This window comes from Panthera onca, chromosome A2 (genome assembly GCF_046562875.1).
Source record: "Panthera onca isolate mPanOnc1 chromosome A2, mPanOnc1 haplotype 2, whole genome shotgun sequence".
Lineage (NCBI taxonomy): Eukaryota > Metazoa > Chordata > Mammalia > Carnivora > Felidae > Panthera > Panthera onca.
In genome coordinates, this window is record NC_138340.1 from 12,527,020 (window position 1) to 12,553,325 (window position 26,306).

The window sequence follows — 26,306 nt, forward strand, 5'->3', positions numbered from 1 at the left end:
CCCCCATGATCATGCCTGAACTAAAACATGTGGCCCACTTCTGTCACTGCCAGGCTGCCAGCATCCAGCAAAGGGGGAGCAGACATCACCAACTTCAGGTGCTTGCTGAGAGCCACCCCTCCCCCCCACCCCAACAAACAGAGGGAAAAATGGAGAAGGCTGTGAAAGATCACCTGACCCTACCCTTCTCAGTTAACCTAAGGGGAAGAAGCCAGGCCCGGAAACGCAGGTACCAGTTTCCGGTTACCCAGGTTAACCAAAGGGAGGGGACAAGCAAGAGGAAAGGGGCAGAACGATCAGATGTGAAGAGACCATCCAGTGTCCATCCATGCCTCTGAGCCAAGAGGACAGAAGTCCAGAGAACTCGGCTCTTGCCTGGGTCCGGGTGCCGCCTCACAACCACAGGAGGCCTGTGTGAGCCCGGGGCCTCCTGGACTGCACCACTTCCCCTGCCTGCACCAGGTGCAGCACCAGGAGAGATGATGGGCTTGGGACAATGAGCAGCACTGTGGCAGGCTCTCTTAGATTCCCCAAGTGCTCCTCTGCCCAGAATGGGGTAGAAGCTACAAGCCGGCACCCACTTTAACACAAGGCAAGAGCAAAGTACCCAAGTGTGACTACGGGGAAATCAGAATCTGTGGGTGGGTACTCAGAACGCCATGCTGTGACCTCCTATCACCCAAACCACTCCATTGCTTACTCCAGGCCTTACATTTCAGTTACACCCATTTTGTTTCTGGACCCAAGTCTCCCAGGCCAGCATGCCCAACTATTTGATGGTATTATCACATCAGAGTGGTGATTAAACCCACATGCGCTCAGGGGACATTGTCAGCTTGTTCTCCATACCACTACCCCCTCCCACAAACAGGACTCTGATGTTTCCTGGGAGCATCCCCTCTATTCTGGGCTGGTCTGGGTGGAACTAACACCAGGGGTGAACCAATCAACACAGCCTACTAATTGCATCAAAGCCCACAGACGGCACCAGAAAATGTGTGCTGGGACTTCTGGGAGAGCATCACCTCGTCTTTCTTCCCCTGGCTGATGGTCAAAGAGGGTGAATCCCAAAGCTGCAGGGGTTGGAAGGACAAGGAGGACACCCCACTGCGCAGAGGGAACACCACAAAAGAGATGGAACAAAACCCGGGCCTCACCTGAGAACAGACTCACCTCTGAGCCTTTGAGTGGCACAAGCCAATCAGCCCTTTCACATTTGAGCTCCCTCTGGGGGAGGCTGGCCAACAGAATACTTGAAGCAAATGTGAAACCATCAGCAAAAAGGGTAAACCGTTCCTATTTTATATCCTACACACATCACTGGCACTTGACCCCCACAGACAGCACTAAAAAGTCAGCTTGCCAACGGCCTGCCTGGCACAGTTGTAAGATGCATGGGGCAAATACAGTTGGGAAGGGTCTACCTGATGTGGCTTCCAGAAGGGCTGGCCTTAAGAAGAAGAGGGCAGTTAGTTACCTTGGGGATCACCTGGGGAAAGAGGATGTGGCCACCACCCCATATGCCAACCTGAGCCGGACCAGGGACCTGATGGCAAGAGAGGTCGAGAGAGCTAATGAACCCAGCCCCCCTGTGGGCAGGCAAAGCTGCGGCCAGCTTGGCAGATCAGGTGGTTACCCAGAGCCAGGTGTGTGACCGGAGGTGCGGGTAGGGGATGGGGCCAAAGGTACAAGTGCGGGCAGGGCAGGGGGGCGGCTACCGGTGCCTGGAGGAGGACTGCCAGGCCACCTACCGGACTCTTGTTGTGAGCTGGGCTCACATACACCTAAGTCTTCCATGAGAAGATCATAGAACCCCCCACCACGGAGTCAAGGCTGGCCACAGCCAACCACTTACAAAATCACTCTGCGCCCACAGTGGATGGGTGACCGGGACCGCCACAGCAGCCACAAGGCTGACTCACTGCAGGGTATGGTCTGGAGGAACCATCACCCATTTTTTGGCCCTGATGAAACCCAGGGAAGCGGAGCGTCCAGAGAGAGTCTCGTTTGTCACATGACCAAAAGGGCCCCAAGGCAGCATTTGAACAGTATCTCCAGGGTCCACAGACAGACAGGGATCTAAGATCAAGAGTCATCTTTTTTCCCTGTCACAGGGGTAAAAAATAACAGCCAAGAAACAGAAGGGAAAAAAATGCCTCACGCCTTTTCCTCAGCCAGTTCAAGAGACAGCACAAAGCATTTCAGGTACAACTTCCCTCCCAGCCTGGCATAAAAACATCCCGTAGACAAACCCAGCATAAAGACCCAGACTCTGGCAGGAGAGTAGAATGCTGACCTTGTACCCACTACTGCGCTCTCTCAGGTGACCAGGGAGGTGGTGGCAGGTGGGTGAGGACTGGGCAGGAGGGAAGGATTCCCGATCCCAGCGTGATCCTTTCTAGCTGTGTGTCTGCTGGGTAAGTGCTGACAGTTAACTCCCGATATTGGCCCTTTTCACAGGAAGATCAACAAGCTTCTGAGCACAGGCTTGCTATGGAAGCCCTAGAAACATGGGGATTAACTCGTGCTCCACTACCAAGGAGCTCGCGATCCCAAGGAAAATGCAATCAACAAGACCGGTTATCAGCAGGAATGTAGGGTTTTTAAGTTATGTACAGTGCCTGAGGGAGACGGTCTTGGATTAAAGCAGGAAAGGTTTCTGGGAGAGGAGAATAGTAGCGATGACAGAAGGTCACAAATGTGAGGTACAGAGAGTCCCAACCTAGGTGTCACAAACAAAGAAGGTTAGCTTACAGATTTAAGTAGACGCCGTTTTGATAAGATACAACTTCATTTCAAAGCATGACTCGATTAAGAGTAGCTTCTTTCCTTGAATTTTCTCAAAAAAACAGCTACTCAAAGTACACCTGTCAATATATGCAAGTTCCTGAATATTTCTTTTTTTTTAAAGTTTATTTATTTTTGAGAGAGAGCACAAATTTATTATTTTTGCGTGAGCACACAACTGGGGGAGGGGCAGAGAGAGAGGGAAAGAGAGAGAATCCCAAGCAGGCTCCGCTCTGTGAGCACAGAGCCGGACATGGGGCTTGCCCTTACGAACCATGAGATCATGACCTGAGCCGAAATCAAGAGTCAGACACTTAACCGGCTGAGCCACCCAGGAGCCCCCTGAATATTTCTGATCACAGAACTGGATCCTGACAGGCAAAAAGGTTAGGAGCCGTTAGGCTAGAAGATTTCAAAGAGGGAAAGACTGTCCGAACTGGGATGGAAATGGAAACACAAAACAACATTTAAAAACACTTTGTATTTATGAGGTTAAAACCACAGAAGACACAGCGGAGTCCAAATTCCCTCCTGGGCACTGCTTATGTAGGAGGCAAGAGACTGTCAGAGTTAAGCTCACTGCTTCTGAGCCTACCAGCACTGGGTATAGGCCCATAGCCTCCTCCACGACAGTGGAGATCATTAATCTCTGCTCTCTCCTGAAAGGAAGATGGAACATCTACCTCTAGGACTAGTTCAGAGAGCAAACAGGAAGCCAAGCGCTCCACACCGTACCTGGCACATACTAGGTGTTCTGTAGGCTGCGGCTGTCCGTTTTACAGCCCCCAGTGGATGGATGGAGCCAGGGAACTTCCTTGCAGTCCCAGGAGCATTCGAAGGCTCTCGACCCCACCTGCCTGGCAATGACATGTCACCTGATACGACCTTTCTCCTTTTTAGCAGGCTCCTCACGCCATCACAGAACCTCCAGGAGTTTTTGGGCAGGCGTCTGGGGGTCCAGATACATGTGCACACCCACTTGGCACAGTGGTTCTGGACTGTTGTGAGCCAGCTCGGACAATAATCAAGAGCTCCCCAAGTGCAGCACGGCCTCCCTCCAGGAACTCCTGCCTTCCCCTACTAGGTTTGCCTCGAAAATCCACACAGAGCAAACCTAACCCGGGGTACAACAGCTCTTCAAATACTTGAAAGCGGACCCCAGGTCCTCCACAGAGCCTGACACTTGTCCCCCTCCCCTCCCACTGCTGAGAGGGCAAATTGTTCAAGGGTTTGCCAGCTATTCGTCAAATTCTGTCTCCCTCAGATCAGAGATGAAGCAAGAGCTGGCTTTCTGTATGTGACTGTAAAACTTTTCACTCTGAAAACAAACTATACAGTGCTCTAGAAGTCATTTCATGCTCTTAAGAATTCTGAACTACCTTTGAATAAGAAACATGAACAACTCCTCCATTTGGACCTACGAGCTACAGCCCTGTAAGGCCTCCCCTGACGCTGATCCCCACCCTCCACCCCAGATTGCCCACGTGCACATTCTCCTCCTGTTCCAGGTCCTTCAAGGGCAGGGGCTGGGCATCTCCAGGTCTGCACCCTCCACACCCAACACCATAAGCAATGGCTAGAAATGTTTATTCAACTGCTGAGCCACCTTTTTCAGCTTTACCACATTTCTCCATCAACAGTATACATCAGTTGACAATTGAGATGTTAAGTATATGGCCTCCTCAGACCTGGAATTCATTCAGAGAGCACTTTTAAACACCACATGCAGAATATTGGTATGTCTTCCTTATGCAAGAAATACTCCCCAGTTCAAGGAATCAAGGAATCTCCATGTCAATACTAGCTCAGTGCTCTGAGAGCAAAAAGGGGGAGTTTCAGATGGGGGCTCCAAGTCTGGGTACTAGAAAGACCAGGCTGAAAACACACTGCCTATGCAGTCACTCGCCAAACCACAAACTCAGTCACCCACTCCAACAACCAACTGAGGGGTCCCAAAGGGACCCGACAGACTCAGGACAGCCTCCCATAAGGGAGAAGAAAGGGGCACAACTTCTGATGGAGACAAAGCCCCCAGCTTCCAGAAGGCGATTTACAGTGGGGGTTGGGCAGGAGACATGCCCACAGAACTGCAGTCACCTAGGGACTGGACTGAGGCCTGGTTCCAGTTAAACTGGAGCTCTGTCTGAGAAGATGGCTTGCAGAGACACCAAAATCGAGGCACAGGTGAACAGCTCCTCTCCTTCACCTAACCTCAAGTGCATGTCCTGCCACACGCAGCTACATCTTGAGCCCAGGAGCCCAGGTGACCATGGAGTCTTCTTACAACTGTATCAGGACAAAGGCCCCTTCCCACAAGCTGATCTTGGACAATCCTCCAGGACTCTGTGACTTCCAGGCAGGACAACATACTATGATTACAAGTAAAGCCACTTCTGATGACCACCAGACCTCTGTGAAGACAGAATGTAAAATCCACCTTCTTCTAAGGGAGAGAGTGAGTCAGAACCAGGACTTACACCTGCGTCACAAGTGACACTTATTACCTGCCTGTTTCCCAAAGTCATAAAATGCCACACTGCTCTCTTCTTCACATATCATGGCCACATATGAAGAACAAAGACAGGAATGTCACTGCCATTTGGGCAACCAGAGTGATCAGAGAGTCCACGTGTTGAGATTTTATAACCTTTAACGTCGGAGAGAATCAGAACCAACAGTCTTCCCCTTTACAATGTGTAACAGTCCTCCTTTCAGCAGGATCAATGATGTTTTAAGTTAACATCATGAGTGCTTGTAATCTTGAAGCAGAAAACAAAGCCAGCACACAATACTCATGAAAAGTTCCACATCAGTTGGCAATTGCCACACCACGATATGGTCTGGCCCAGGATTCTGTCCCTGACAGAAACCGTAAGACGTTTCCAGGACAGGCTGTCTAACATCATCACCTTGTTAGATCTCTCACAGGTAAACCTAAACCGATTTGTAATCTCATATAAACTTATGTAGGACAGAAAAGGCTCCCGCATCTTTTCTTACCAGCTCAAGAACACTGACCTCTTGGGCCTCTTCTCAAGCCATCGCTCCACCTTTGAGAGCAGTGTGGTGGCATTTAGAGTTAGAAGCACTGTCACTTAAACTTCAGGTAAGTCCCTAACTTTAGGGCAGTCACCTCAAATTAAGTCAGTAAGAAACAAAAGCGTCTTGTCCTCTCCTGACCATGGGAAGCACCCACTTAAACAGCACCTACTGTCTTTATGCTGTTGGTTTCTATGCCTGCAGGAAAGGGAGATCAGTTGCTCACCATCCCTCCCTTACAGAACTGTTGTGGGGAAGCAGGAGACCCTGTTCAAATGCTGCAGAGTCAGGTAAAGCATATATCTCTGAGTGGAGTTCTGGGATCTGTGAGAATTTTGTTATTTTAGAAAGTTCACATAATGCACCTCACATTAAAAGAAAAAAACTTTTAGAACAACTCATGTGAGCCTCTGCTACCCCTTCCAGAATCTGAACCCTGGATCCGGAAGGAGCCTCATGGGTGCATACACCAGTTCCAGTCCCACTTTGTACATGAAGACCCTGCAGCCCAGAGAAGCTAGGTGGCGTCTTAATCTTCTAATTTCCTAGGGGGGGAAATTATCATTCTTGTGTGTCTCTCTCTGCAGAGGCCCTTTGGTCACCTCTCCTTGGCACCCGACGTCTGCGTAACTGTAAGAAAGAAAAGTCATTTCTGAAGTTTCCTGCCAGAGAGCCTGATCAGTAGGAGGCCTTTACACAGACATCTTGGGCAAGTTCAAGTCCCCTTCTCCCGCAGTGCCTTCTCTGGCCGCTCCCTGTTCTGATTACAGAGATGCTCACCTGCTTTGTGCAAGGCCTGCTTTGTGCTATTATTCAACTTGTTACGGGGATACAGTATCCACTCCACCGTCTCAGACCTATTCTATCCATGTGCCTCACGGTTCTAGAGAGTTCTGAATTAGAATATTACACGACTAAACTTCAGCACATATAGCAAGAAGGATGCGAGGATTCAATCAGTGTCACCAGCACTTAGCACCCTAAAGCGCCTAATGCTTCAGCCCTGGAGAAAGAAGACAAGAAACAAACCATGCTCACAAAGCCTACATTCTGGTCAAGAAGGCAAAGCCTGAACTTCCATGAAACGAGGAGTGTCCAATACAAGCGAGAAGTTCATCACCTGCTGAGAAGACTGTGCTTGGGTGGATGGACTCCCAATTTCTGGGCAGAGGAAGAAGGCGTGGCCCTTGACTGCACCCACGAAGATTAAGCGGGAAGAAACGCGCACACTGCGCTTCAGAGATTTTCAACACCCTGGCTACATACACCACAAGGAGAGTAAGGCTTAGATCGTTCCGAAAAACTGTTAGTCGCTTTTTGAAAAGAAGTGTAGAGGATTTACTTTATTACTGAGTTGGCAGAAATTATTAACTCAGAGTCTGCTGTTGCAGAAATTCAAATACTCCAGAGACTGGAACTGAAAACATACAGACAACTTTCCCCTTAAGAACTCCTTTGTCAAGGAGATGGTCGGTAAATGTTACTTTGTTATTTCCCTAACTTCTCAGCTACTTGTGGATATTAGGTCAGCTGCCCTGACATTGATTTTTCAAGCAAAAGCTAAGTTTGTTAACCATAATTGCATGCCCATAGAGGTAAGCATTACATGACACAATTCCCTGTCGCTTCTCTCAGAAGAGGTTTAATTTTAGTGTTGGCTCTTCAACACTGTCCCCATTTTTTTTCCATGAGCATCTTAAATATGTGTCAACTAACTATCCCAAAGTGGAGTTCATAATTGGTCAAGGTAGAGAAAAGCAGCTGGGTGCCGGCACTGCCTTCTTGGAGCTACCTCACACTCACCTGAGCCCAGGTCAATCCAGAGAAACTGCAGAATTATGGTCGCACCACCTCTGTCGGCAACCTATTCTGCCACGGCTCCAGTTTCTATATGGGGTTTGCTTCAAGCCATGCTCCTGTCAAAAGGTTCTAACAATGCTCACAGATGGTCACTGGCAATGGCAGCATTTAAAGGAGGCACTTTCCTCATCACTCGTATCCAGAGACAGTTTCCCAATTCCATCCACCACGCTCACATTTAGCAGGACTCTATGCACACCCATCACTAAAGTCTCCCCCCCACCCGACAAGCCATATAACATGTGAACCCCATGCCATTACAGCAACCATGGGCTCCTATGAATGAACACCACTGTACACACTAAAATACAACAAAAATGAGATTTGTTTCCTTCTCCCGCTTCTGGCTAACCCCTCTTCCTCGTTGCCCTCCTCTCCTCTCCCCCTAGGAACCCTTTAGATTACAGCCTTACACAATACTGGAACCTCTGAGGTCACTGCCCTACCTAATCCACAACATATCATGACCGCCTGTCAAAGCACCTCCTGATCCCAAAGCTCTCCTAGGTGGCATTAAGGATCAGTGCTAATATCTCAGCAACCTCTCAGATTCCCCGAAGGCAAACAGGCACGTGGAATTCAAGAAATTACACTCTGGACAAAAGATGCAAAAGTCACCAAGCTTTCATTTTTCATGTCATTTGTTTTATTCTCTAATATTTCAGTCTTAGGAACTGCAGCGGCTCCAGTTACTGCAAAATATTCTGGAAGGTTTTATATAGCTTGTGCCTACTCCACCCCCAAAGTCATAACAAAAATGTATACAACATTTGTTGAAGACAATTACCACCAAGTCGATCTTAATGGGGCCTGAAGACTAGGGACAAGAGGATTACTTATGATACAAAAACCAGAGACTTACAGACACCATAACTCCTCAATTTCTACCAAAATTATACAAGCCAATGTGAATTATTCCAAAAATACCAGGCTAAAGCACAGTCCTAAGAGTAATTAGTCAAACCAATGTAAAGGAAAAACAAAACCCTACAGTGAGAGAAACCGGAGTTACCTGGCCCAAGACAAAAAGATTTTTTTCCTTGGATCTCCAGCATATTAAAAAGTGATCTCAATGGCCACTTCCTGGTCTCCCAGCAAATGCAGGGGCTCATCTCATACCTGCCACAACATCTTCCTACTGCTCAACCTGCTCCTGCCACAGGAGAAAATGACCCCTACTGCCAACAATCCCTTTGAGAAAACATGAGGGGAGACACTACGGGTCTTCCCCTACACACACGAAGAGGGGCAGAGAAGATCCCTCTGCAAACAGTAGCCTCGGTGGAGGACCATCTAAGAAAGCAACACCCTGGGGTTGACCCTGACCCTCTAAGTGACAAGCCACCAAGCCGGAACCCTCAGGTGGGGGGAAGTAATAGCCGAAGGAGCGTTCTTGAAGAACAGGAAAGAAAATCACCACCTCTAATTCACACCAAAAAGCGGGGCTCTGGCTTGGTCAGAAGACGCAATGGGCATTTAGGCCTAGAAAGGCAACAGGAAGGATCCCACCCTCCCCACGATCATCTACCGTCGGCAGCGATCCCAGGAGGGACTCGGCAAAGGCATGTCCACTCGCAGAACCAAGGGGGGACTCTCCACGCGCCCTGGGCACCCGACTAAGGGCAAAGTAGGCTGGGGGCGGGGAGGGGGGGGTCCCTCTGAAGCCAGGAAGATGCTTCCAGCCGGGAGAAGAGGAAAGGAGGACTTTCCTGATCACCCAGAAGGCCGAGACACAGGCGGCACAGGCGCCCGAGTCATACCCCGGACACCAGTTGCTCCACAGCCTTTCTCCCTCCCCTCCCCCCCGCCGGGAAGACTTCCCGGGGGTCGCGGGTCCCCGGGGAAGGGCAAGGCGGGTGAGCTTCGTAAGGAGCAGTAAGGGTCATACATCTGGAGCGGAAGAAAAGGCAAAGCTCTGGCCTCAGTTCCCTTCTGCTCCCTCCGCCCAGGCCGCACGGAAGCCTCGGCCTCACGTACCCAGCGCCGCCAGACTGCCTGACCTGCCCCCGACTCGGGCCCGTGGGGCGAGAGACCGGGATGGCAGCGGCCCTCGGGGGCAGGTGGGCGTCGGGCGGGTTCCCCGGAGGCCGGCGGGCGAGGGGCATTGGGGAGGGGGAGGGTCCCGGGCCCACGCGGCCTCCGTCCCGGCCCGCGCAGCGGGTTCTTACGTTGCTCTGGGGGTCGATGGCCTGCAGCAGCCGGTCCCTGATCTGCTGCGGAGACGCCGGAGCCGCTGTCATTGCCTGGGCGAGGCGGGGGGGAGCGGCCGGGCCAGCGGGCGGGCGGGCTGAGGCGGGGGACGGGGGTCACTCACTCGCCGGCCTCCGGGAGCGGAGCCTCATGTTCCCCGCGGTGCCGGGGAAGGAGGGGGCACGCGGGGTGGCGGAGAGGGGAGCCGGGGCTCGGGCCCGGGGCGCCACCGCCACCGCCACCAGAGGAGGAGGAGGAGCCACCGGAGCCGCCGCCGCTGCTGCCGCCGCCTCGAGAACCAAACTCCAGTGAGCTGCCCCTGCGCGGAGCACTCTGGGTAACCCGCGCCGCACGCAGCGTCGGCGCCACGCTGAGGAGGTTGGGAGATAGGGCGGGCAGAGACGCCGGGTCTGGGCGGGGCCGCGCGCGAGCCACGCCCCGCACCCCAACGCATGCGCGCGCAGGCGTACTGGTCCGCCGCCCCGCCCCGCCCACCGCCCGCCGGAGGTAGCCGTTGGGAGGCGGTTGGGCGGGGCAACGGCCGCCGCTTGGAGGCCCCGCCCCCGGCTGGGCCCTGGGGAGCTGAGGTTTCCGACGGAAACGGGCGGTGCGCGCCGAGTTCTTGAACCTGGGCACTCCGGTCGGCCGCCTCAGGGTTGGCGGCGGAAGGACTCTTCGTCGGGGAGAAAAGCCTTCCCCGTACCGAAGGAGGTGACGGGAGTCGCGGGCGGGAGAAGTTGACAAGTTTTCCGAGCCTGGGGTCCCCAGTCCCTCGATCGCCGTTCCTGGAGGCGAGGGAGCCAAGTCCACGTTGTGATAATGCGCGCGGAAGGGTCATCTTTAGAGGAGCAGAGGGATGCCCCCACCCCTCCAGAGGGCGGGGGTCTGCAGTGCTTCGCGTGCTGGGATCACCAACACATGAGACAGCGAAGCGCCTCTCGGGAGAGCCCTCACTCCAGCTAGAAAGCCCCAAAGCCAGCCCCTTGAGCCCACCGACCCCCAACGTTGCAAACGTGTGTCAACGCCAGGGTTTCTCATCCTGGGCACCAGTGACATTTGCGGCCGGCTCACTGTTGTAGGGGCCGTCCTGTGCATTGTAAGATATTCAGCATCCTGGGTTTCTACCTCCTAAATGCCAGGAGCACTCTCTCCTCCAGTCAGGTCAACCAAAAATGTCCAGTCATCGCCAGAGGTCCCCTGGCGGGTAGAACGTCCCCTGTTGAGAACCACTGGTTTAAAAGACCCACCCTGCTTTGCGTGGAGATGCTGGAAAAAATGAAACCCTCATTCTCTGAACAATACATTTCACAAAGGAAGAAATTGAGGCCCAAGGTCACCCAGAGTTACAGGTCAAACCCAGAATTAAACGTCAAGTCTAGGGAGTCTCTTTCCCATCTCCACTTTACTGCCTTTTTTTTTTTTTTTTTTTTTTCACTGCTCTCTGCTAGCTCCAGCGCTCGCTCGCTCTCTGGAAGCCCTGTTAGAAATACTGTTATGAGAAGGGGTGAAAAGGCAGGCTGAGTGGATTATTAGCCGCAGCCTCCGGAGAAATAAATTTTTTTGTTGTTACAGGAAGACCTAGATTTAAAACAGGAGCGAGGCAGCTGATGAGAACCACACACGCGCCTTGGATCTGTGCTACACCTGTGAGTCTTGCATTTGTCATGCTTCTGGGAAGCGTTTTTGCAAAAACGGCTGTTTCTGCACGTGGTTGTGTCTGCTTCCTTCTGCACATGTGAAAAGTTTTACATCACACTTGCAGGAGAAAATAAACATGGGCAAAAAACTTCTTTTTAATTTACTCACTCTCCCTCCTAGAATGAGGTGCTTTGTGTACATGGTCCAGGTTGGAAACCAGCCCATTTGGAGATACTCTTTATCTCAACCTCAGATAAGCAAAATAAACAAGCTCTCCCCCAAGCATATTCTGGTCCTGCCTTTCTTTTAATTTCTAACTCAGATGTACAGTCTCTTATTTATTTTTTTAATCAAGGATCACATAGACATAAGCAATTTGTTTTGCGTGGGCCAGGTCATTTAAGAAAAAATTTGGAAAACACTCAACTTACCTGCCCTTTTTAAAACTAAGAAGCAACATTAAGATGACTGAGTTCTGTAAGGGCACTGACTCCACTCAGTGTCCCCATTAGAACAATGCCTGTTACATATTTTTGAAATAAGTGAATGAACATGTCACCAATACATGACAGCCGTATACACACACCCAGACAGAGGTATTAACTGTTCAGTTCCATAGATGGGGGACACAGTGGGGCTCCATAAATATTTAACGAAATATTAAGTATAATACTATATACACATTAGGATGCACCTATTCATGCAGATAACTATATACATATATATATATGTATATAGTTACCTGCATAGTTTTAGTTTAGTGTTTTTATATATATATATATATATATATATATATATATATATATATATATATATATATAGTTTTATTCCACATTTAACATATATGTAGTAGTAAAATTAAATCAGATCGCCACTCAATGGTAGTCTTGAAAACGTTAGCTTCCCTTAGGTCCAAGATAGATACTGCAGTTCACCTAGCAAGACTTTCTGCTTCAAGGAAGAGACACTTGAAATGGCTCCTATCAGTTACACAAAGGCAGGGCTCAGGGTAAATCCCTTGCTGTAATGGTTCTTCTTCAGCAATGTGTCCTTTAAATTAGGTTCAGAGGACATCCACCCCACTGTCCTGAGAAGACAAGATATTTTGTGCTTGTAATGCCCCTGAAAAGGCTGCCTTACCTCCTAGTGAGGTGGCTCCCCAAAGGGCAAGAGGCTCCGAGCCCATGACTTGCCCTTGCCATGGGAAGTGGCAGGAAGGTAGTTTTAGGAGCCTGAGCGTAGAGCGTCCTCAGCCAAGCTTGGAGGTAAAGGGAGTGGGCTCGTTTCACTGCAGGCCCAAGCCGCATAAGCAAGGGCATCACAGAAGGGAGCTGCGAGCAGGCCGGTTCACACAACTACTTAGGACCAGTCTTCCACAGCAACAGCACATGGTGGCAAGTAATGACAGCAGGGGCCTGCCCAGCAGACTCATTTCTGAAGTGAAAGGAGGCTGTACCCCCTTTAGACACCTACGCCCCTGGGAGCTGCACAATTTAAAGTTCTTGGACTTACCCCAATAAGGTTATGTGAGGCCTTCGATGAATAATAGGAAAAATGTGAGTAAACCACCACCCTACTCGGACCCCTTTGTTCGCTCTGAATTTAACATCTGGCGGGAATTTTTAAAAAACGCTGTCCTCTATTAGCTCCTTCAACCCTATCAGTGATCTCGGAGATGGGCTTCAGAGTTCTGCTTGGCTTTGCGGCAAGTCCTGCTTATTCTAAAAGTGAAACCGATTTCAATTGGTTTTGAATAGTCCCCTGAAAGGTCACTGCTCTTAGCAAGGGCTTCAAAGACAGACAAGAGAACACAAATAATTTCACCGTGGGTCCAAGTAGGGGGATGCAGGCACAGAGCCTGCTCTGGAGGATCTAGTTTTGAAGCCAAGTGCAGGAAACAGGTTGGGGGCCCAGTAATACAACACCGTAATTGTATGGTCTGAGCGGAGCAGCAGGTGCACCCGGGAGGGCAAAGCCACTGCGGATAGGAACACTACGAAAGATGTTGGACAGCAATTCCAAATGTTCATACCCTCTGACCCAGTATTTCACAACTTGCAAAATGTATCCAAAGAAAGCAATCAGGTGTAGACAAACGTGTACATATGGGGAAGTAGACGGCAGCATCATGTGTACGGGTAAACAATTAGAGGCAACCCCAGTGTTCAGTAAAAGCAAAGTATGTAAACAAATCAGGGGTCGATTCGTGCAACTGGGAAGGTTACGGACAGAAAGGGACCACCAGATCCTCTAACTCCACCTGGGTAGTGGTCTTATTTTATGGTATACGCAACGTGTAGAAATTCACCACGCTGTACGTGACACTTTCAAAATAAATAAAAAGATATATAGACCGATGACAGATAATCTAGGCACTGAAATCAGTGCTGAACAACACGGGATGCTCCCGATTTCATATTAAATGTTAAAATGCAATATATGAACTATATATATTGCGATCATCATTTTGGTTTTATAAAAACATGTATGCTTCTTGGACATGATGCACAGAAAAAATACTGGAACGAAAGAAGCCAAAATATTTACAGCCGTTATCTCTGACAGGCAGAATGCCAGGTGATTTTTCTTATGACATTTGTGCCCGAAGTTCCCCATTTTCTAGAATGAAGATGTGGTGTGTCCTCGTCCTCTCATCCAGTGCTGGGGTTATTCTGACCTCTAGTAGCCTCCAGCCATCATCTTCTGACTCGGACACAGCTAATCAGAAGCGTGCCCGTAATCTCCAAAATCCTGAACGTGGATTTGCCATCAGGCCTCCTGACGGATGTCCATCTAAATCCTAACAGTGTGCATTTTGCCCACTGCCCCAGTTTTGAATTCTTCTTAGTAATAAAGAGAATGACATTTGTTGAGTCCCTGCTACATGTCAGGTTCCACACTGAGGGCTTTCCATGAGGACCCAGATGAACCCCTCCGGACAGTCAGGCCCCTGTGTCAGTTCCCCCTCTTGACGCTTGATGGCAGTGGGGGGAGGGGTGCTACAATTCGCTCTAGAGAATGCAGTGGAACCATGCTCTGCCCGGTGTAGGTTAAAGCTTTAAGAAGGCCTGGTAGTTACCACCCAACCCAGCAAATCCACTCCTATCAATCTCCCCAAGAACACTGAAAACCTACACTCACAGACTTGTACAGGTAAACGTCCACAGCAGGACTATTAACAGGTACAAGGTACAAACACCAAATGTCCACCAGCTGGTGAACAGATAAATGAGATGTATATCCACACACTGGAATATTATTCAGCCATGAAAAGGAAACTAAGAGAGAGGCAGCATCCACCTTTGCAGTCCTGGGGGCATAGAGCTGCCATGTCACAATCTAGTGGCTGTGCTAAAAGGCACTTTGGCAAGAGCTAGTGACCCAAGGCCTGTGTGAAGGAGAACAAGTTTCCCGGTGACAGAGAACACCAAGCCCCATATGCCTAACCCCAACAGGCTGGGACAACTCAGGTGAGGTGCCAGGCAAGTGAGCTGAGAACCTCTTGGGGCTCAGAGCTGGCTCCACTGCGCCCCAGCCAATTTCCTGCCCAAAGAACTGTGACTCCTAATAGTAGAGGTTTTTAAGCCACTTAGTACTGGGGTCATTTGTTACTCAGCACTAGCTAAGAGAGACAGGGTTGCTAATGTAACCCTCAAGGGACACATGAGGAAGATCCTGAGCTTAAACAGAGAGGAGAGGGGCGCCTGGGTGGCTCGGTCGGTTGAGTGTCCGGCTTCAGCTCAGGTCACGATCTCACGGTTCGTGGGTTCAAGCCCCTCATTGGGCTCTGTGCTGACAGGTCAGAGCCTGGAGCCTGTTTCGGATTCTGGGTCTCCCTCTCTGCCCCTCCCCCACTTGCGCTCTGTGTGTGTCTCTCTCTCTCGTTCTCAAAAATAGATAAACGTTAGGAAAAAAATTAAATAGGGAGGAGACTCACACACAGCCACGTCACCAACAGTGCAGCTGGGATTCCAGATGGAATCTTTCTGATGCGGAACCATGCTCTCCGGCCCTCATTGCTACTTAACTCCTCGGCCCCTCCCGCCTGGTGTTGGTCTTTGGCCGTGTGTCTCCTGTGTTTCTGTCCTCTCCTGAACCCGTGCCCTGTCTCATTCTTCTCGCCTGCTGACAGTTCTCTCCTCTGACCTGCTGCGCACACACGTGCAGGCAGCTTATTTTCTTTTAAGCTTTAATTACCTTCTTTATTACGCTGACCTTCAGCTAAGTACAGGGTAACAAATAATCACACATAAAAACAACACAGAGCACATAGTCTTAACACATACACTTAGGCATGAAGAAAATAAAGGATCAATCTGCCTCTCTTTTGATTCCACTTTTCCACTACTGCCCATGCTTTTTTCTAGTAGCTGCGGGAACACTCCTACGGATCCCTTTCATTCACCTTTAATTCTTTGGAAGGCAGACCAGGTAAATACGCTTGTGAAACTGTAAAACTGATTTTGTCTGCTTTTGACTTACAGTCATAAAATTATTCTCGCCTTTTTTTTAATTAAAAAAATTTAATGTTTATATTTGAGAGAGAAAGAGCGCGCGCGAGCAGGGGAAGGGCAGAGAGAGACAGACAGAATCTGAGGCAGGCTACAGGTTCTGAGCTGTCAGCACAGAGCCTGACGCGGGGCTCGAACCCACGAACCACGAGATCATGACCTGAGCTGAAGTCGTCCCTTGCCTGAGCCACCCAGGCACCCCTTGCCTTTTCTTTTTTTAAAAAAAGACCTCCAAAAACTTGCCAAAATTGTGTTTCTGAAATGTTCAAATAATCTCATCGCTTGGCCAGGTGGTCTAAATCACTTGTTAGATTAGAGGCTCTTATGTATTACATATGCATACATATGTAAATATTATACGTGCAAAATATAGAGAATATATTATGGTTTCATATTCTCTCAGTTACTCTGGTGAGGCAACGAAATAAGATCAGTAACTGTTCTAATGCTCTAGTGAATGATTTTGATAAACATTTTCTTTAAGCATCTCCAGAAATAAGATCAGATCACCCTTTCTACCTCAGTAAAGGAATTGCAGGATAAAGTCAATTTATTGTAGCTTTTTCTGTTCCAGATGGTCTTGCCGACAGACAGTTTGGATCTTCTTGCCCCCTGCTCTAAAAACTCAGAGACCTTGGCTCACGTAAACCCTTGGCCTTGTGAGCCACGCCCCCTCACCGGCACACACATCACATGCTACAATGTGGCACACATAAACGGCCCATCTTCCCGACCAGCCTTATTCCTCACCGTCCCTAAGTGGGTTTTCTCCACTCCTGCACACCGGTCACCTAGCTATCCAACCAGGTGGCCTGGCCCTTGCTTCTCAGAGGAGTGACCTGGCTAAAGTCACATGACTGGATTTTAGACAGGATTACGACTGCAGCCCAAAGCTCAGGGGTCCCAGACTGGCAGAGAAACGCATGAACCCAATCAGCTGCAAGCCACTTCCCCAAGGAGCAGACAAGGGCCAAGGGACTGATGTCAGAAAGCAACCAGGAGCAGACAGGAGCCACAGTCAAAGGCCCAAACCGGCCAATGGAATGTCTCAGAAACAAAGGCACAGTGTTGTGCCTCAACCCAGAAAGCAATGTGATGCTCTAGAAAACACGCCCTACAAATACTGCAGGCTATACATACAGAGAGGAGTGTCAAGTCCTGACGAGACCGGGTCCTGAGCCATCGCTGTCACAGACGGAGAAACTGAGGCACAAACAGGAACAATGACCTCTCCCCAACATCACTGGCACGTGAGGGACAAGGGAACGACTCGGAGCACAGGCCCACGATCCCCTCCCTGCCGTTCCCAAACCCCATAGCTCGAAAAGCCCAAAGAATTTCTTTAAGTTTGCGCCAGGCCCGTGTGGTTGACAAAGGCTGTCTGAGGACGTTCCACCTTTGTCTGTCCAGCTCTGTGTGAATGTTACGAAGTCTGGCTACAGAAGTGTTACTTTTTGATGAGGGAGCGTTGCCAGCCCAGATACCTCGGGGTATCGTGTCACGTATAGGACACGCTGCTGGAAAGTGTAAGTTCTGAATCCGGAGTTGGCTCGGGTGCCCCGGGCCTCCGGACACGTCTTACGGATAAGGGTGGCCTGAGATCCACGTCAGTGAGCAGGTGGAATGAGCCCAAATAAAGGTGTTTGGGGGCGGGCGGGGGTGGGGGGAGCAGTGCAGCAGCACAGGAGAAGGGCCAGGGGACGAGGCTTCACGTCAGCTCTGCCAAGAACACCGGGAGACCTTGGGCAAGTCACTTCCCTGCATAGGCCTTCAATTTCCTCATCGGGAAAAACGGATGACGGCGATCCTTTGGACACCCCTCGTTGTGCCATAGCATTGCGGTGATGCCTAAGAAGGCCTGGCGGAAGGGCTCTGAACTTCTTCTGTTCATGCAGTGAGAGATACGGTGCAGCTTAGGAAAGAACCCCACCCCCGCCTCTGACACACGAACCACACCACGGACACCGCATGCCAGGTCCGCTCCATGCACGTCTCACACGACGTCACACCACAGAAAATTTGGACACAAAGGGGTAAAGCCAGGGAACCATCTGTGCCCCAGCTGCGCCGCTCCCCCCTCCCCAATGGCCGGGGCTCCCTCCCTGCATCATTCTGGCAACTACATGGTTCATTTGTCTTAAAGTGATTCTTTCAGAACTGGATTATTGCACCCAACCGCTTGCATGCGATTCCCTTACCTCACTTAGTACTAAGTTTCACAAGGAGACTTCTGGAGGCATGAGCAAGCAGATGTCCCGTTTGAAAAGGGTCTGACCAACAGCCCAGGTAACTGGGCCTGCCTCTTACCCTAAGAACGCCCAAGCTCGCCTAATTCTCAGGCTCACGGAAGAGAAGTACGGAAAGGACAAGAGTTCGGTCCACCAGCTCCATCTGTGCCTCTTTCCTTCTTAACCTCGAAACGTGGTGGTGGCTTTCCTCACCCTTCCTAGGTGCTCTGATGTTTACATCTTTGTGAGTTTTTTCTTCTTTCCTGATTACAAGAGTAACAGATCTTTGGTACAGACAGTCAAGTACAGCAAAATATAAAATAAGATTTAAAAATCGCGGCCTGGGGCACCTGGGCGGCTCAGTGGGTTAGGCATCCGCCTTTGGTTCAGGTCATGATCTCATGGTTCGTGAGTTCGAGCTCCATGTCAGGCTCTGTGCTAACAGCTTGGAGACTGGAGCCTGCTTTGGATTCCCTATCTCTCTGCCCCTTCCCCACTCATGTTCTCTCTCTCTCTCTCTCTCTCTCTCTCTCAAAAATAAACATTAAAAAAACTAAATTAGAAAAAATAAATAAATAAAAACCACGGCCTGGGGCACCTGGGTGGCTCAGTGGGTTAAGCATCTGACTTCAGCTCAGGTCATGATCTCACGGCATGGGTTTGAGCCCTGCATTGGGCTATCTACTGTCAGCAAAAACCCCCTTCCAATCCTCTGTCTCCCTCTCTCGGCCCCTCCCCCACTCGTGTTCTCTCTCTCTCTCTCTCTCTCTCTCAAAACAAACAAGTCAACTTAAAAAAAAGTGTTAAAAAAATAAAATAAAAACCACTGCCTGATGGGTACATGTGAAATCAAGCACTAGTCTCCCTTTTTGTGTGTTTATAATTTTCCAGAAGAAAGTTAAAGACGAAAAAAGAAGTCACACAGCCAGGCCTGTTTGTATGTGTGCTGTCTCTGGCTGTTTTCACACTGCAAAGGCTGGGTTGCACAGTTGAGGAAGAGACTGTGTGGTCCTGCAAAGCCAGAAGTATTTACCGTCTGGCCCAGTGTTAGGCCTGATAACATCACCCCACCCCCAACGAGATCCGGGCCGTAATACAGTACTTGGAACCTGTAAACAAATTGTGATACATGGTAAGAGAGAATTAAGGTTGCAGATGGAAGTAAGGGTGCTAATTGGCTGACCTTAAGGAGATTATTCTGGATAATCCTGGGGGGGGGGGGGGGTGGGCAACGTAATCACAAGCGTCCTTAAATGGGGAAGAAAAAAGCAGAATCAGAGAAAGATGGCATCTTGACAAAGACCAGAGCAGCCACTGCTGGCTTGGAAGGTGGAGGGAGGACGGGGCCACGGACCAAGAAGGTGGACAACTTCTAGAAGCTACAGGCAAGGCAAGGAAACAGATTCTCGAGAGCCGCCAGAAGAACCCAGCTCTGTCAACACCTTGATTCTGGCCCAGCGAGACCCATTGTGGGCTTCTGACCTCCAGAGCTAGAAGACCACACATCTTATAGTTGCCACAAGGGCAACTCCTACAAGGCCCCGGATGAAGAAAGCTTACCACTCTCTCTTTTAGACGCGGCTGCCCCATTCGAGGTTTCTGCAACGAAACACACTTGAAACGTAGCTACTCATTTGACTCAGCAGTCGGGTTTTTAATTTTAGTTCATTTGAGATGGACACTGAAATAGCCACGTGTGGCCAGTGGCTACCGCACAGCATCATTGCCTCAAAGCGTGGTCCGGGGACCAGCGGTACGGGCATCACCTGGGAGTTGGGTGAGATGAGGAACCTCGGCCCGTGCACCCCCCCACCCCTCCCACCCCCGTCTGCTATGCCAAATGCACACTTTGCCAAGACCCCTAGGGGATTCATGGGACATCAAAGTCTGAGATGCTGAGGTCAAAGCCACCATCCCACTCACATGCAAATACTTCACTACGGAACATCAGGAAACAAAGTCCGTCTGCACCAGTTGTTAGGGTCAGCTTTCCCGGACCACGGGGAGTTCTCTGAAGTTTTTAATGCCTCGAAGCACACTATTAGCCAAACACATGGACTTAACTGCTCCTGAACCTCTACTACAGGGCAGACCTTTGACCATCTGTTGTGGACTGAGCTCTACCCTCTCAAAATTCACGTGAAAGCTTTAACTCCCAAAGCGAGGGTTAACCCTACCTGTGGGGATAAGGCCTTGAGAGGGGTAACTCAGGTTAACTGAGGTCATAAGGGTGGGCCCCTGATCCAGTACGGCTGGTGTCCGTGTCGTAAGAGAGATGCACGTGGGTGTGCACAGAAGACAGGCCGTGTGAGCACACCGCAAGAAGGCCACCATTTGCAAGCCAAGGAGAAAGATCTCACCAGGAGCCAACCATGCTGGCACCCTGACCTGGGACTGCCAGCCCCCGGAACCGTCGGTTGTTTAAGCCGCCCGGTCTGTGACTACAGTACTACCTCATTTAGGCTTCACAAAACCCCATCAAGGTCTTTAAAAAATTTTGTTTTTTAGGGGCGCCTGGGTGGCGCAGTCGGTTAAGCGTCCGACTTCAGCTCAGGTCACGATCTCGCGGTCTGTGAGTTCGAGCCCCGCGTCAGGCTCTGGGCTGATGGCTCAGAGCCTGGAGCCTGTTTCCGATTCTGTGTCTCCCTCTCTCTCTGCCCCTCCCCCGTTCATGCTCTGTCTCTCTCTGTCCCAAAAATAAAAAAAAAAAAAAACGTTGAAAAAAAAAAATTTTGTTTTTTAAATTTCTTATTTTGGGAGACAGAGAGCGACAGAGTGGGAGGGCGGGGGGAGGGGCAAAGAGAGAGGGAGACACAGAATCCGAAGCAGGGCTCCAGCCCCTGAGCTGTCAGCCCAAAGCTCAACGCAAGGCTCGAACCCACCGACCACAAGATCACGACCTGAGCCGAAGTCCGACCCTCAACCAACTGAGCCACCCAGGCGGCCTGAGATCCTTTCATACAACTAATGACAGGGGCGCCTGGGTGGCTTAGTTGGTTGAGTGTCCAACTCTCGATTTTGGCTCAGGTCACGATCCCAGGGTCGTGGGATCGAGCCCCACGTCGGGCTCTGCACTGATAAGCGTGGAGCCTGCTTGGGATTCTCTCCCCGCCCCCCCCCCCCCCCCGCCCGGCCCTCTCACCTGCTCATGCTCGATCTCTAAAATTAAAAATTTTAAAAAGGTTTAAAAAAAAGTAATGACAGCAACGAAAATAACACCGCTTACTGAGTGCCTGCTGCACGTGAGGCACGTTATAGGTATGTGTCATAGCTCTCTCCCTCACTGTCCCCATATCACAGATGAGGACATGGGGGTACAAAGATGCCAATGCACTGCCCCCCATCACACTCTGGAAGGGACAGAGCCTGGGTCTGGCCCAGACCTCCATCTTGCTTTCTAACGTAACCGTCTTTTCCACTTTTTCCCCTGATTCACAGTAAACTCTAATTAAATGCACTAAAGCTTTATTCCCCTTAAAATAACTTCTACAACTCCCCCAGCATACTCCACACTCTGTGGCCCACATTTACCATGAACGGCCACAACGATTAATGTGAACCAAACACAGGCCAACAGGAACCACCCATAAGATGTCTTAAAAAAAAAAAAAAAAAAAAAAAGTACTGTCTAGGGGCACCTGTGTGGTTCAGTCGGTTAAGCATCTGACTCTTGATTTTGGCTCAGGTCATGACCTCACAGTTCATGAGTTCGAGCCTATTGGTCTCTGTGCTGACAGTGAGGAACCTGCTTAAGATTCTCTCTCTCCCTCTCTGCCCATCCCTCCTTTTCTCTCTCACAAACCAAATAAACAAACATTAAAAATACATACACTGTCTAGTCTAGGGAGTCAGCAAACCTTTCTGTAGAGTCAGACAGTAAATATATTCAGTTTTACGGGCCAGATGGTCTCTGTCGCAAGGACTCATTGTCCCAAAAGCAGCCACTGATGATACATAAATGAATGGGCGTGGCAGTGTTTCAATAAAACTTTATTTATGGACAAAGAACGCACAATTTCCTTTCATTTTCTTCTCGATCCTTTACTGACCATTAAAAAATGTAAAAACCATTCCGTCTGGCGGGCCATGCAGTCAGGGGGTGAACCAGATGTGGGCGGCAGTCTGTTGACCCCCAGTCTCATCCAAAACAACCCACAGGTCACACAGAAAACTACAGAGACAGACACTGAAGTGGTTCTTGCCATTTTCTAATTGAAAAATGTGGACTTTGAATTTCTCACTAGTTCTAGACCCCTTTCGCCCAATTTCTCATGAGGAATGCTCACTGTTACCAAACTCATTTCTAGCGACTCTCGAGTACTAGAGAGGGGCTCAAAGAGAGTCAAGTGCTTTTCTCTGTGGAATAATGCAAATCAAGGGAATAATGAAAACAAGCCCCTGAGTAGAATTTACATCTTTCTTTAACAAAATAACATGCTGGGGCGTGTGGGTGACCCAGTCGGTTAAGCGCCCGACTTCGGTCAGGTCATGATGTCACAGTTCGGTTCCTGAGTTCGGGCACTGAGCCAGGCTCTCTGCTGACAGCTCAGAGCCTGAAGCCTGCTTCAGAGTCTGTCTCTCTCTCTCTCTCTCTCTGCACCTCCCCCCGTGCGCACTCTCTCCTGCTCTGTGTCCCAAAAGTAAGCAAACGTTAAAAAAAAATTTTAAATACCGTGCCTTCTGCTCTATATGCAAACAGCACACGTCTTTCATCAACACGGGAAAACATCGGGAGGTTTGTCAAATATTTCATAAACACAAATTTGGTTAAGAAGGAGATAATGAAATGGTTGAAATGAAACGAAAATGCCTCACTAATGACAGCCTCGCTGGCTTTTCAAATCTAACCACTTCAGAGGAGAGCCGATCTCATTATCACGTTGCGAGGCTGCACGGAAAGAGCTCCGGCTCGGGAGAATTCACAGGGAGCCCAGGAGCCATCTCTCCCCGAACTATCAAGAGGAATAACATTCCATTTTGGTCTATTAAGCACAGCTCTTGAAAATGGCTGGCTCGATTTTCAGCAAATTCGAAAAACATATTTGCAAATGTGTTTATGAAAACCGAGACCACAGGGTGTGCGGATGACTCCACCCGAGGGCCATGGGGGCGGGGGTGGGGAAGGGGAAGGGCACCTTGAGATTCTCTATCATCCCCTAGCTCAAGGGTCAGCAAATGTGGCACGTGAATGGGCCAGAAAGACAGTATTTTCAGGTCTGCGGGGCAGATGGTCTCTGTCACATCTCTGCCATTGTAGCAAGAGAGCAGCTAAAGCAGCCTTAGACGATACCTATTCAGAGGGCGGTGGCTGGGTGAAAATAAAACTTTATTTACAAAAAACAGGTGGCTAGCCAGGCTCTGCCTGGGAACCATACCTCCTGACCTCTGCTCTAGAACAGCGGGACCTGAAGTGCAAAGAGAAACCCACCAAACGAGGGACACGTTCCACTTCTCCGAGACGGAGGGGATGGAACAAGGAGCAGAAGGGGGTTTCCAACATGCACCTCAAAGGGCAGGTGCTGCAAACGGTGGCCTTGTTTTCAATCTCAACGTGCAGCTCCTCACCTTGGCCGTGACTCCATGCAACATGCTCCAGGGCAAGCAGTAGTGGGCCTTTATTACTTAGATGGTGGTTAAGGTCCTTAACCCTCAGGATCAGGGTAGACAGCCAACCGGTGTGATGTCAACCACAGTAGCTTTCACAAAGAAACAGTTATCTGGGTGGCGCCTGAAAACCTCGTCCTTATTAACAGGTTAAGCAAACTGAAGTAGCCGGAGATCACTCCCGGCCAAAGCTGATGGGGATCTAGAACCCAGTTCTTGTACATAGGAAAAGACGCTACGCTCAGTATGAACAAATGAATAAACAAAGACACAAATTATCCAAGATTCGTTTTTCTTTGGAGTTCTCAGCTCAAAGCTGTCAAGATGATCTCTTTTTCTTTTACCTTTTTTTAAAGGTTTTATTTATTTTCTTGAGAGAGAGAGAGAGTGTGTGTGGGCAGGGGAGGGGCAGAGAGAGAGGTCAGCAGAGGAGCCAAAGCAGGCTCTGTGCTGACAGCAGTGAGCCCGATGTGGGGCTCGAACTCACAAACTGTGAGGTCACGACCTGAGCTGAATCAGATGCTTAACCAACTGAGCCACCCAGGCGCCCCAAGGTGGATCTCTTTTAAAAACTGACCCTGAGGGGCGCCTGGGTGGCTCAGTCGGTTAAGTGTCCGACTTCAGCTCAGGTCACGATCTCGTGGTCCGTGAGTTCGAGCCCCGCGTCGGGCTCTGGGCTGATGGCTCAGAGCCTGGAGCCTGCTTCCGATTCTGTGTCTCCCTCTCTCTCTGCCCCTCCCCCGTTCATGCTCTGTCTCTCTCTGTCTCAAAAATAAATAAAACGTTAAAAAAAAAAAAAATTTAAAAAGTGACCCCGAAATTCATTAGGGATGATATACCAAATTGTTCATCACAGTATTATTTATGAAAGACAAAACCCGGAGACAACTCAAGTTTCCATCAGCTGGGGACGAATTAAATTAATCACGACACATCATTACAATAACTTCTTTGCAGTTATTAAGAATGGTAACTGAAAAAAGAAAAAAAACACAGGGGCACCCGGGTGGCTCAGTCGGTTAAGCATCTTGGCTTCAGCTCAGGTCATGAACTCATGGTTCGTGAGTTTGAGGCCCGATTCAGGAGGGCTGTCTGCTGTCAGCACAAACTCCACTTCAGATTCTCTCTCTCTCTCTCTCTCTCTCTCTCTCTCTCCCTCTCTCTGCCCCTCCCCCGCACATGTGCACATGTGCATGCACACGTGCACGCGCTCTCTCTCAAAAATAAACATTAAAAAAATAAAAGAACCGTGACTGTAGGAAAAAATACAGAAATGTATCATCAGATGAGAAAAGCAGGCGAGAACACACAAAGATACAATTTATGTCATGAAAATGGATGCCCCATACCCAATGCGCATGCACAGAGAAAGAGCCAGAAAGACGTGTACCTTGAGTGACGCCCTCTGCGGGAATGTGATTATTGGTAGTCGTATCCTTTCGAGTAAAGCCGTATATTACAATTTATCTACAACGAACATGCGTTGGTAGTAAGAAACTTTAGAATAAAGCAAACAAAAGCCACTCCAGCTACCACAGTGGACCAGATGATGCAGCCTTCCTAGATACTCCAGAGTCACTGGTGAAGGGAGCCAGCAAAGGTCACAACGGTTATAGCAGTGGCATTCGTCAGAGTGGACAAAGTACAAGTTCCAAGCACATACGAGAGGGCCAAGGTCAAAGAGAGATTTACTGACACCAGGCAGTAATTAAAACTGAGCACCGTGGAGGCGCTCCTGGGCGCCTGTCGATTAAGCGTGTGACTCTTCGTTCCAGCTCAGGTCAAGATCTCACGGTCTGTGAGTTCGAGCCCCGAGTTGGGCTCCACACTGGCAGTGCAGAGCCTGCTTGGGATTCTCTCCCTGCCTTTCTTTCTCTCTGCCACTCTCCCGTTAGCGTGCGCATACTCTCTCTCTCTCTCTCAAAATAAATAAATAAACTTAAAAAAAGTTTACACACACACACACACACACACACACACACACACCCACACACAACTGAGCACCATGGAGCCTGTCTGGCAACCCAGAACCCAAGCTGGCTTCTCCACCATCAAACAACATCATATCCAGGCACGTATCTCATTTCATCGCACTTCACTGACGCCATGTTCTACAAACTGACGGTTTGTGGCAACTAGCTTCTTGGCACCATTTTCCCAACAGCGTCCAGTCACTTCACGTCTCTGTGTCACATTTTGCGAATTCTCACCATATTTCAAACCTTTCATTATTACTGGATTTGTTTCGGTGATCTGTGATCAGAGATTATGGCTCACTGAAAGCTTAGATGACGGTTAGTGCTTTTTAGCCATCAAGTGTTTTTTAATTACGAATGCACGGGGTTTTTTTTTTTTTTGATGTGATGCTTAATGTACAGTTACTAGACTACAGTGTCTATAAACACAACTGTTGTATGAATCGGGAAACCAAAAACTTGACTTAACTTGC

General features: G+C 49.6%; 1 protein-coding gene and 1 long non-coding RNA gene across 4 annotated transcripts in view; one reads left to right on the forward strand and one right to left on the reverse strand.

Annotated features, from left to right (window-relative positions):
* MED26 (mediator complex subunit 26) overlaps positions 1-10,218 on the reverse strand; it is a 52,564-nt gene extending 42,346 nt beyond the window's left edge. The window contains exon 1 of one of the 3 annotated variants that reach the window (XM_060630552.3): positions 10,001-10,218. Coding sequence is in view for 1 of the 3 variants with exons in the window: in XM_060630550.3 (XP_060486533.1) it covers positions 9,855-9,926 (72 nt within the window). In the remaining 2 variants the exon portion in view is untranslated. Of the gene's footprint in view, positions 1-7,629; positions 9,830-9,854 lie in introns of those variants that run through there. The other 2 variants (XM_060630550.3, XM_060630553.3) reach the window with 2 other exon arrangements.
* A 95-nt stretch (positions 10,219-10,313) lies between these two features.
* Positions 10,314-11,799, forward strand: LOC144615725 (uncharacterized). The gene is made up of 2 exons (XR_013554278.1): positions 10,314-10,587; positions 11,449-11,799. It is a non-coding gene; the product is annotated as an uncharacterized LOC144615725 (long non-coding RNA).
* The last annotated feature ends 14,507 nt before the right edge of the window (positions 11,800-26,306 follow it).